The sequence below is a fragment of the Sphaerodactylus townsendi genome, linkage group LG03 (genome assembly GCF_021028975.2).
Source record: "Sphaerodactylus townsendi isolate TG3544 linkage group LG03, MPM_Stown_v2.3, whole genome shotgun sequence".
NCBI lineage: Eukaryota > Metazoa > Chordata > Lepidosauria > Squamata > Sphaerodactylidae > Sphaerodactylus > Sphaerodactylus townsendi.
The window spans coordinates 22,038,218-22,050,547 of NC_059427.1; the positions used below are offsets into that span (position 1 = coordinate 22,038,218).

The window sequence follows — 12,330 nt, forward strand, 5'->3', positions numbered from 1 at the left end:
CATTTAAGGATATGATCCCTGAATTAAGAGATCAAAGGACTGAATTATCTAGGAGGGGCACTCTTCCAGAGCGTCTCATCAACACTAGCTGAAAAAAGGAGTATTTGACCTTGTGCTGGGATTTTGCTCCTGGGAAACAGCCAGTCTTTTTCAGACAGCTTAATGGCTGTCAAAAGAGACAGAATATTCTTGGGTCTTCCTTGACCTCTGATTTTGGCCTGTCCTGTGTCTACGCTTGGCTTTATCTCTTGTCAGTGCAAGCTCAGAGTCTGAAGTCCTCTGACAGTCTATTCCTCAGGTTTCCTTTCTGGGGAAGACAATGCGTCTTCAAGGCAGTATGAGATCATGAATGGAGCTAGGTGCTTCATACCCACCTTGGCTGCGGCATAGTGGTTAAGAGCAGGTGTACTTTAAACTGGAGGAACCGGGTTTGACTCCCTGCTCTGCTGCCTGAGCTGTGGAGGCTTCTGTGGGGAATTCAGATTAGTCTGTGCACTCCAACACATGCCAGCTGGGTGACTTTGGGCTAGTCACAGTTCTTTGGAGCTCTCTCAGCCCCACCAACCTCATAGGGCAGTGATGGCGAACCTATGGCACAAGTGCCAGAGGTGGCACTCGGAGCCCTCTCTGTGGGCACGCGCACACAGAATTTGTCATGTGGGGGGCGGAAAATTACCCCCCCCACACACACACATCTAGGCTGGCCTGGGCTACTGAGCATGACATGTGCGCACTGCGGTGAGGAAGGAGGACTCGGCTGGCGGGCCTGGTGCCTGTGCTCTGGGTGGCTGCTGCCCGGGGGGGTGGGTCTCAGAGGAGACAGAGATGCTAGCCATGGTGGCGAACCTTTGGCACTCCAGATGTTATGGACTACAATTCCCATCAGCCCCGCCAGCATGGCCAATTGGCCATGCTGGCAGGGGCTGATGGGAATTGTAGTCCATAACATCTGGAGTGCCAAAGGTTCGCCACCACAGTGCTAGAGAAACACAGAGTGGTGCGCACCGGACTTGCTGGAGGCTAGAGCAGGCTGGCCCCTGCTCGAGCAGGTGGGGTGGAGGAAGAGGGAACCAACCGGTTTTTTCTAAACTAAAACCTCAGCATTCAGGTTAAATTGCCAGGTTGGCACTTTGTGATAAATAAGTGCGGTTTGGGTTGCAATTTGGGCACTCAGTCTCAAAAAGGTTTGCCATCACTGTTATAGGGGGAGAAGGGAAAGGAGTTTGTAAGCCCCTTTGAGTCTCCTTACAGGAGAGAAAGGGGGGATATAAATCCAAGCTCTTCTTCTTAATGTAATTGTGCCACCGTGCTTTCCCGCTTTTCCCCATACCAGCCTCTGTCTGTTCCTCCTTGCCAGTGCTATGATCTCCCCCTTCATTTCCCACCTCTTCTTCCTCTAAGACAGGCCACGCCAATGGGGGCTGCATGGAGCCTCACGTGTTCTGACCATTTTTGCAGAACGGGAGTCCTGCACAAATTGCTCAACCCCCCCCCCCCCATCAGAAGGGATCCCCACTCTGCATGGAAAATTGCAGGGTTACCTTGTGCAAGTGTAACCCAGGTCCACTGTGGTGGGGGGCGGGGGGGGCGGGGGGGCTAAAGAGCTCATATTTTCCATATAAGGAAGAAAGAGCTCCAATTCCCTCAGATCTGTTAGAGGTCTGTGACTGGAGCCAGCCTACTTCACAGAGTTCTGTTATTATGAACTATATTTGCATATTTCAGGGCTTCCCTCGAAGGCTTGATAACCAAGAGAGAGGGCACAGCAAAGCTGCAAGTCCACCAGCAGTGCCAAAGGACACAGCTAGAGAAAATTGCAAAGGACTGAGACCCTGCTAGCCTGTTTTGCACAACAGGCCAGAACTATTACATGTTGATCATTGTTTCTGCACTGCTTTACCACGTTTCATGGTTGTATTGCACATTATTGTTATAATGAACCGAGCACAGATTTAAAGTCTTCTTTTGTTGCAAGCCTGGTGAATGGTATGGGTCACAAGGTGGGATCACACTGTCAGAGACTTGAACTCCCTTTCCATCAATGGTAATATCCCTCTTAAACCCTAAGTTGGGTTACACAAGTCACTCCCTTTCATTTTAGCCTGCCTCACAGGTTTGTTGCTGGGAGAATAAAAATGGAGGCTGGGAGAACGATGCAGTAAACCCCTTTAGGAAGAAAAGCAGGGAATAAATGTTGGAGTCAGTGACTCCGCATGCCTGGACATTGGGGAGCAGACATCATTTTAAGTGGGTATAAGTGTTATCTTCTTGAATGGGGTGTCCATCTTTTTGTCTTAACCTGGGACCTGCTCCTCACCCCTCCTCTGGTTCCTTTGTTCTTCCCACTCCCCACATGGTTTTTCTTGGAGTCACATGTATGTAGAAACAAGGCCTCGTTCTTCTACACACAAGACGCCAGATCAGCTGGCTGCTTGTGACAGGAGAAGCACATTTTCAATCAGGATTCTCTCTCTTCCTGTCAACTGCAACCTGGACGTGAACAGAATCTACTTGAACAGATGCAAGTTTAACTTTTTGCAATATGCTTCTTGGAAGATTTAGTGACTGTCCTCAATATCACGCTTCTGTGATTGGGCAAACTCTGCTATATTAGCCGAATGTTCCAATAATAAATAAATACCTAATAAATAAAGGTAAGCCTTGATTTGGCAGTTGTACTGCTTTGCTTTTCCGCAGGTGCTGTGCTGCAAAGAATCCCAGCATCTCTCTTTGAATTCTCTGTGCTAAACCCTTAAGAGGCATTTAAGAAGGGTTCAAACCACACATATACACCGCTGGGGTGTAGCAGTTAGGAATACGCAGAACCAACAGCAAATTTAAGGGGAGAGTCAGGCTTTTTTAGGGTTGTTTGAGGCAAGGAACCTTGGCCAAAGAGGATGTGGGGGTTAAGAAAGCCGGGGGGGATGGGGCAAAATCAGTTCTTGCCCCAGGCTCCATTTTCTGTAGATATGAAACTGATCCCACCTACCTCACAAGGTGTCTGTTGTGGGGAGAGGAAAGGAAGAAGTTTATAAGTTGCTTTGAGACTCCTTACAGTTGAGAAAAGCAGAAATAAAAAATTTAGTACCACAGTTGTGTGGATGTAAAAACAGAAGACTTTGGAAAGCCATGGCGGGCGGGAGATATAATATGGTTGGTGGGTTTGTCCTTCCCCTGCCCCCCCCCCCAAAAAAAACCCCAAGTGATTATTGGCACTTTTTGAGAAAAGAGAAATAAAAAATTTAGTACCACAGTTGTGTGGATGTAAAAACAGAAGACTTTGGAAAGCCATGGCGGGGGGGGAGATATAATATGGTTGGTGGGTTTGTCCTTCCCCTGCCCCCCCCCCAAAAAAAACCCCAAGTGATTATTGGCACTTTTTGAGAAAAGAGAAATAAAAAATTTAGTACCACAGTTGTGTGGATGTAAAAACAGAAGACTTTGGAAAGCCATGGCGGGCGGGAGATATAATATGGTGGGTTTGTCCTTCCCCTGCCCCCCCCCCCAAAACCCCCAAGTGATTATTGGCACTTTTTGAGAAAAGAGAAATAAAAAATTTAGTACCACAGTTGTGTGGATGTAAAAACAGAAGACTTTGGAAAGCCATGGCCGGGGTGGGGGGGGGGGGGAGAGATAATGTGGTTGGTGGGTTTGTCCTTCCCCTGCCTCCCCCAAACCCCAAGTGATTATTGGCACTTTTTGAGAAGGAAATTTTGGGAAAAGACTGGAAACTGCAGCAATGTAGAACCGGGCCTCAGGAGCTTCAGATGAACAGTGCTGGAAGAACCAAGGGCTGTGGCCAATAATTCTGGTTATTCAGAACTCCATTTTTCTCAGACAAAGAGGAGGGACAGACAGGGGTAAAACAACCTGAGACAAACATTTATGCACAAACATTAGAAAAGACTAGACAAAAAAAAGGAGAACAGGTTTGCATCTCTACTTGAACATTTCCACAAACAGGGCTTCAACCTACGGCATGTCGGTCTCACTCCATCCTTTCCCCTGCAGACCGAAATGGCGCCGTGAAACGCTTCTCCAGAGGGACAGCGTTAGGAACAGCTTTTCAGAGGGCATTTTGGGCCACAGGGGGAGTTGGAAGATGTGAGAAACTCATGCCCTCACAGACAAAAATAATTTGGTTTGTGGAAATGCTCCGAGCCACAATCCCCTTTTTGCACAAGACACAGGTGAACGTAAACGGACCTAGACGAGGCCCACACTAACAGAGGCCACACCAACACACAGAACTTACCGCGGTGCCAACAAAATCTGTTGAAAATATAAAAAAAGAGAAAATTAGGGTCGAGCCGGCCGGCTTCAAGAGGTTCTCTAGCTTTTTAGCTCAGTGTAATTCCCCACTGAAAAGTTTCATGGGGTGTTTGAAATGCAACGCTGGTCCTCTGCTCTTGATGTGTCTGTGACCAGAATGGCAGCAAGAGGCCCCACACCACTTCTGCGCTTGTCACACCGAGGGACTTCTGGCCTAATCCTGTGCACTCTTATTATTAATCAAAAGCAGATACTGTGGAGTGCTTCAGGATTTCCTTCTGATTCTGTGACCTGAGGACTGCAGCTCTCTCCAATTTTTGGTTTCTTCAATGCGTTTATAGATTCTCATTAGCTTTAAAACTCCAGCATGGAAGTGTTCCTTGATTGTGCAATGCTACGCACCTTCGCTCCAGTCTCACCCCATTTAAATCAATAGCCTTGGACTGGAGAGGTGGGAGGAAGAGGAACAAAATTATTCCTTTTCCTGGCTGTGAAGGACTCCTGCTTCATCACTTATTTATTTATGTTGATGCTTTAAAAGAAACAAATGTTCTTAAGTTCTTTGAAGATTGGGCACTCTTCCTCTCCAGCACTTGAACCCCACCTGTTTTTAAACAGGGACAAATGAGAACGCAGCTCTTCCTTTCACTCCCCCACCCCCAACTGAGCAGGGGGTTGCTAACTTTCTAACCAACCTCTGCAGCTGTGCTTTTTCATAGAAGCTTGATGAATGAACAAGGCTCTGACCAACCTGGGGATGACCCCAGAGGTGGGATCCAGAAGGTTCTCACTAGTTCCCGAGAGTGGGTTACTAATTATTTGTGTGTGCCGAGAGGGGGTTACTAATTGGGTCTGCTTTCCCGTTAGAAATTCCATTAGGTCCAAAAATCATAAAGTCCTGTTGTTTCCTATGTGGCTGGTTAGCGAAGGTAGAAAACGGGATAATTCTCCCTGTTGGGCTGTTTTAAAAACATGCTTTAGAAATATGGTAAAGTTCTTTGTTTAAGGTAAGTATCCTCCTTTTGATTTCTAGAAACAAAATTAAGTATTTGAAAGTATTAAGTATTTGACAGGCAGTCAATTAGAGGAGAAGTGGTTGTTTCTGTTGGCAGTAGACGATAGGACTTGCTATAGTGAGTTTAAATTATGGACAGAAAGATACACGATACAGGTCTATCAAAACTAGGACAAAGAGGCTTAGAGACAGCTTCTACTCTAGAGCTGTGGCTATGCTAAACTCCGCGGCTTCGTGTTGATGTGTTTGGGGCTGTGTAGGGATGGGTGGAGGAAGGGGAAAGTGAGGATGATGTATGAGTCTGAAATTGTGTGCATCGAGGAATGTTGCTGTAAATTTCGTTGTGCGTGCACAATGACAATAAAAATGCTCATGCTTATGCTTATACCAGCTGGAAATTAGGAACTTTTTTTTACAGTAAGAGGTTTTGTCAGTAACAGAGAAATTATTAATGCCCCACCCCCGGAATGCCCGGCCACGCCCCCCTCGTGCCCCGCCCATCCCCACTGGCGGTACGCCACTGTTTGAATCCCACCACCAAGGGAACCTGTTACTAAAATTTTTGGATCCCACCACTGGATGACCCCCTTTAGTCTGCTAATTTTTTGCTGATCTATTAGAACAGAAGCTGCCATTTTGTCCAAGCAAACTAATCTCTGCCGTGTTCAGATCAGTTGTAAAAGCAGGAGATCTCCAGCCACGCCCTGGAGGTTGGCAGCCCAGGAGTGGTCCTTGCTCACTGCACCTTCCTCAGGTTCGGTGTAGGCCAGCCCAGGCATCTCTGTTTCTTTCTGAGCATCAGCAAAGGAGCCCTGACCAAGATAGCCCAGCCTTGCCATATCTTGGCTGCTAAGCAGGGTCAGGCCTGGTCAGTATGTGGCTGGGTGACCCCCAAGGAACACCAGGGTTGCTACACAGAGGCAGGTGCAGTGGCAAACCTCCCCCGAATGGCTCTTTCCTGGAAAACCCTACGGGATCGCCATAAGGCGGCTGCATCTTGACAGCCAAAAAAAGAAATCCACAAAGGGCTCTATTGGCTCTCGGTTCCCTCTCAGAACCATTTATTGCTGCTCCAGCATCCTGGTTCCTGCTGGCGAGGCTGCCGCCTTCCTAATTTAAACAGATGGCCCAAACTCACAGGCCAGGAGATTTATTCTGATTAATTACATTTCCAATTACGCACCTTAGGCTTCCCTGGCTCCCGTCCAAGGCCTCAGCAAAGCCAGGAGCAGCTCCGGCAAAGGCGGAACGCGGCTGAATCCCCCTCCCGCGGGACCCGAGGCTCTTCTGTGAGCGCAGCTTTGCCCTAATCGTATTTAGAAGACTCTGATGTGAAGAGCAAAAGGAGTGTGCAGGTAGGGATACCAACCTCCAGGTGGGATCTGGAGATCCCCCAGATTTACAGCTCATCTCCAAGCTACAGAGATCATTTTCCCTGGAGGAAATCATGGCTGCTTTGCAAGGTGAAATCTGTTCATTCATTTATTGTTTATTGCCTACCCATTATCAAAGGCCCTGGGTGAGGAGAAGAAGAGTTTGGATTTCTACCCTGCCTTTCTATCCTGTAAGAAGAGTCAAGGTGACTTGCAAATTCCTTAGAGCAGGGGTAGGGAACCTGCGGCTCTCCAGATGTTCAGGAACTACAATTCCCATCAGCCTCTGTCAGCATGGCCAATTGGCCATGCTGGTAGGGGCTGATGGGAATTGTAGTTCCTGAACATCTGGAGAGCCGCAGGTTCCCTACCCCTGCCTTAGAGAGCAAATGTGGTGTCGTGGTTAAGAACAGGTGGGTTATAATCTGGAGAACCCGGTTTGATTCCTCACTCCTCCACCTGAGTGGCAGAGTATTATGTGGTGAACCAGATTTGTTTCCACACTCCTACATTCCTGCTGGGTGACCTTGGGCTAGTCACGGTTCTTTGGAACTCCCTCAGCCCCACCTACCTCACAAGGTGTCTGTTGTGAGGAGAGGAAGGGAAAGGAGCTTGTAAACCGCCTTGAATCTCCTTAAATTCAAACTCTTCTTCTTCTTTCCCTTCCTCTCCCCACAACAGACACCTTGTGAGGTAGAACATAAGAACAAGCCAGCTGGATCAGACCAGAGTCCATCTAGTCCAGCTCTCTGCTACTCGCAGTGGCCCACCAGGTGCCTTTGGGAGCTCACATGCAGGATGCGAAAACAGTGGCCTTCTGCGGCTGTTGCTCCTGATCACCTGGTCTGTTAAGGCATTTGCAATCTCAGATCAAGTTTACCCAGCAGGCTTCATATGTAGGAACAGGGGGGGGGATCCAGTTCACCAGATAAGAGTCCGCCACTCATGTGGAGGAGTGGGGAATCCAACCCAGTTCTCCAGATTAGAGTCCACTGCTCTTAACCACTACACCACACTGGCTCTGAGATCCCAATCCTGCCTGGGCCCCACCCCAAATTTCCCAGGAGTTTCCCAACCTGGAGCTGTCCCATGTTGGTGGACAGATGAATCTGGTAACTGTTTTGCTGGCCTTTTAACATACAAAGTTTTGAGAGCACCAGGTATGAAGTGGGATATAGGATCGTGAGGAAGCAAGAGGATTGTTTAGCAGCTCTGCAGCATAAGCCCTGTTTGTTTGACAATGGCAAATTGAATGCAGCTGTCTGTCATCAGTGTCCTTAAGGATTACAATGGGACTGGGACCCCATTGGGATCCTCCTGGTCCTGAATAACGATTGAACAGACTTGAGTGGCTTCTGGGCTTTTTCAGTTTGACTGTGTGAGTTAGGAACATTTATGCGTGGGGTTTATAGCTCGGGAATCATAGCTAGCAAGCTTCTAGCCCTCATGGCTACGACAGGATACAGTATATTCTCAGAGAGTGATCCTACACATGGGGCTGCTTGGGCAGTAGTCCATGGCCCTGCTTTGGTAGGATCAATAGCTGGGGGAGAGGTGACATAAGGTGGTATGTAAAACAAAATCTACCCCAGTGGTGGCGAACCTATGGCACTCCAGATGTTCATGGACTACAATTCCCATCAGCCCCTGCCAGCATGGCCAATTGGGAATTGTAGTCCATGAGTGGGGGCTGATGGGAATTGTAGTCCGTGAACATCTGGAGTGCCATAGGTTCGCCACCACTGGTCTATACGCACAGTCTACAGTGCATATTTGAAAGAATGGGCATTATGCAAGCTGGGTGTATTGTTCTTCAGAGTAGGTTAGATGGGAATAAAGGAAGTGCCCTTGATTTTTTTTTTGTGCAGCTGCTACCTGAGCAACGTTAAAAAAAAAATCTGCACAGCCAATCAAGACCGGAATGGCAACCAGAAGCCCTGCTGGGCAAAAGCCCCACTTTTCCCTGCTACTTTCTAAAAACACCTGGTGGGTACCAGGAAAGGCATCAGTAGGCATTGTGGTGCCCGTGGACACCATGTCAGGGACCCCTGCCCTATAGGGTTGCCATTAGACTTGTGACTTTCTACCAGGCTCACCCGCGGAGAACCAAAAAGCTGGCTTGCGTGTCATGTCTCCCTCCGGCCCCCGATGTCTCCAAAAGAAAGACTGAGGATTTTCTGATTCAGGGTTACATAAGAAAAGGGGGTGCAACAGTCAATATTAATAATAATAGAACTACCACTACTGTTGCACTCGGGCTATAACTAATATTTCAAATACGTATATCTATATACATGAGTTTATATCATTGTTCATATTTTTTATATTTCATTAGTTGTAAATACAATCATTTCTTGTTGACTACATCCAACAGGTAAGTTCAACTTATTTTTATCAATTATAACAAATAGATTCAGAGTCATCTGTATTAATTCAGGTAAGTACTTAGTTCATACTCTCCCATCAGTTCAGCATCCTTAAGGTAAGTATTCAATCAATGCGAAAACACGTATATACATAAATATATTCCGTCCAAGATGGACTGAATATATTTATGTACATACATGTTTTCGCATTGATTGAATACTTACCTTAAGGATGCTGAACTGATGGGAGAGTATGAACTAAATACTTACCTGAATTAATACGGATGACTCTGGTTCAGGGTTAACCACGATTTGCGGTGATATCTCAGTCTGAACACAAATGTTTATTTTCATGCCAAGCCACAGTTGAATCCTGGCTTAGAATCTCTCTTTGTGCGGAGTGACTGAGTTCAGGTGGGCAAACTTGGATGCCAAAACACTCTGTGGAGCCAACTTCCTTTCTGATATCTCAGTGAGTTTTTCAAAAATCACTCTTTGGGAAACACGACTGGTTCCTGAGGGAAACTGTATTGGTTCCTAGTGAAACTGCTACTTGCATTTTGCTAATAGCTGAGTTATGCTAATTAGAAGGGATGCTAACCAAGATTTGGATTTGTTGGAGGTGGGGGATAGGCCAACGGGGAATGAGTCTGAGCCGTTCAGCCTTTAATGCTTCTTGAAGTCATTTGAATTGTTTGGCTTTAATTTTTTTCACAGTTCCTGCCTGAGGGAAATCTCTGCGGATCCTGGATTTGTAAATGATTCTAATATGCATTCAGGTTGTGGGTCTAGTACGAAACTGGAAGACAACTTTGTTCCTGGTCTTCAGTTCTGCCAAGGACCAGGAACACCCCTGCTCTTAGCTTTGGGACTTGTGAAATCATGAACCAAGGAAGGGTGCCTTTGCCCTGAATAACTGCAGCGGGCTGCCACCCATTTGGAACAAGAGAGCACCCAGGGCTGCGTGACTTATAAGCAGGCAGGTGCTTCAGCTTCTCCTGTATTGAAAAGTTTGGTTTTATCACGAGTACTGCACAGTACATGTTTATGTATTATGGGAGGCTTTCACAGCCAGAATTAACTGACTGTTGTGGTTTCCCCCTGCTGTGTAGCTGTGATCTGGTAGTTTCAGCTCCTACGGTTTCTTAGGCATCTTCAGAGACATGCCACGGTAACATGTGTTTCTCAGCGTGGTGTAGTGGTTAAGAGCAGGTGCACTCTAACCTGGAGAGCCGGGTTTGATTCCCCCTCTGCGGCCACTTGAGCTGCGGAGGCTTATCTGGTAAACTAGATTAGCTTGTGTACTCCAGCACATGCCAGCTGGGTGACCTTGGGCGAGTCACAGTTCTTCTGAGCTCTCTCAGCCCCATCCACCTCACAGGGTGTTTGTTGTGAGGGGCGAGGGCAGAGGTGGGATCCAGCAGGTTCTCACAGGTTCCCGAGAGTAGGTTACTAATTATTTGTGTGTGCCGAGAGGGGGTTACTAATTGGTGATTTTGCCACGTGATTTTTGCCTTAGTTACGCCCCTCCTCTCAGCAGTAGCGCGAAGAACTTGAAGCAGTCTAGCAGGAGGTGCACGGCGTGCGTGGCAGCCTGCACCTGCGTGCATTCGTTTCCCGCCCAAGGACTGGCACAGCGGCTGCGTCCTTGCCACAGCCCCGCCCAGGAATGCCCCGCCCCTGGAATGCTCGGCCACACCCCTGTTGTGCCCCGCCCAGCCCCATTGGTGCTACGCCACAGTTTGAATCTCACCACCATGGGAACCTGTTACTAAAATTTTTGGATCCCACCACTGGGCAAGGGGAAAGGAGATTGTAAGCCCCTTTGAGTCCTCCTACAGGAGAGAAAGGAAGGATAGAAATCCAAACTCCTCTCCTCCTCCTCCTCCTCCTCCTCCTCCTCCTCCTCCTCCTCCTCCTCCGTGGCTCACTGTAGAGTGTTTTGTGTATAGCTGGGTATCTGTTTCATCCATCTCCCAGGTGGGAGGGGGATGAGATGCATTTGCCTCTTACCAGGACATGCTTATGAAGATGCCAGCCACAGATGTGGGTAAAACACGAGGAGTTAAAACGACCAGATCACAGCTACTCAGCCTGAAAAATCCGCAGCAGCCAGGATACGCTCTATTCCTACCGGGACTTTCAATTATTGAAAGCCTAAATTTGACCTGCTGTTGGCAAGACCAGGATGCACATGGATACACAACCACGACAGAAGCTTGAAAGAGCTGCCCTAAGGCACTATCTACTTCTGGGAAGTGCCAAAGCAGCTGCTAGAGGAGATGGGATCTGAGATGTACCAAGCCCCACTCCTGCCCCTGACAGGACAAGATTAAGCACAGTGTTGCTACTGTTGGGCACGCTGCCCATGCACACAGCTGCACTGTGTTCCATTTTACCCACTGGGGGTGGTGGTGGGAACCACACAATGGCTGCTTAGTGAGTTAGGAACAAATTTCTAGCAGCCCAACCCATATGCTGGAAAGCGAGTTGTGCCAAATGTTTATAAATTGGGCACTGGAAGATTTGGACGGCAGCACTGGAATCGCACGAGGGTGCTGACAGTCCTTTGCCTGCCTATGTTTTTCCCGCATCCCTCCTTCTCCCCGGCCATTTTTCTTCTGGAAAGAAAAGATACTTCTGGTGGTGCCACTTCTCTGACAGGAATCTCCACCTTGGCCTGTGATGCTCTATGAGTTGCTTGCTTCAAGCTCAACAAAGGTGTGGAGTGGGAGCTGAAGGCAGAAGCAGGGAAAGGGACAGCACTCACCTTTGTTCTCTGTTTTGAGCTCCTCGAGAAGCAGGTCGTTCTGCCGGTTGCCCAGGACAAAGGCCAGGAAGGAGAGGATGAGGGCGTTCAAGATGCCGATGATGGCCAGGATGTAAGCCCAGCGCACGGAGCAGTCGCCCAGCGAGTACTTCCCCGTCTTCTCCCCACACATGTCCCTGACCTTCTCTGAATCCCAGCCATCTGGGAATATCATGCAGCCCAGCACCAGGCAGAGAGCTGGAGAGACAAAGAAAACAGGGAGGGATAAGGCAGGAGTCGTGATTAGCAACGGGGCTAGCTCGTCTGCCTGCCTGCCCGTTGTGCCCCCTTGCACTGGGAAGAATTCAGAAGGGCCACGAGACCAATAAAGGTTTAGCAGAGCTGAAAAAAACCCCAAGAAGATTCAGACTGCTGCCTCGTGGCTGACACCACCCAGGCTGTTTAACGAAAGACAAAAGAAGGCCCATAACAAAACTCAGAAGCTGTATAATGGATCATCTGTGGGATTGTGTTTAAAGAGGCTTTCATCACAGC

At 48.2% G+C, this 12,330-nt stretch overlaps 1 protein-coding gene across 2 annotated transcripts in view; it reads right to left on the reverse strand.

Moving 5' to 3' along the window:
* Positions 1-12,330, reverse strand: part of LHFPL4 (LHFPL tetraspan subfamily member 4) — a 79,213-nt gene that overhangs the window by 5,285 nt on the left and 61,598 nt on the right. The window contains exons 2-3 of one of the 2 annotated variants that reach the window (XM_048490085.1): positions 11,797-12,033; positions 4,256-4,272 (exon numbers count right to left, since the gene is read on the reverse strand). In XM_048490085.1, coding sequence (XP_048346042.1) covers positions 4,256-4,272; positions 11,797-12,033 — 254 coding nt within the window. The remainder of the gene's footprint in view (positions 1-4,255; positions 4,273-11,796; positions 12,034-12,330) is intronic. The other variant, XM_048490086.1, reaches the window with a different exon arrangement.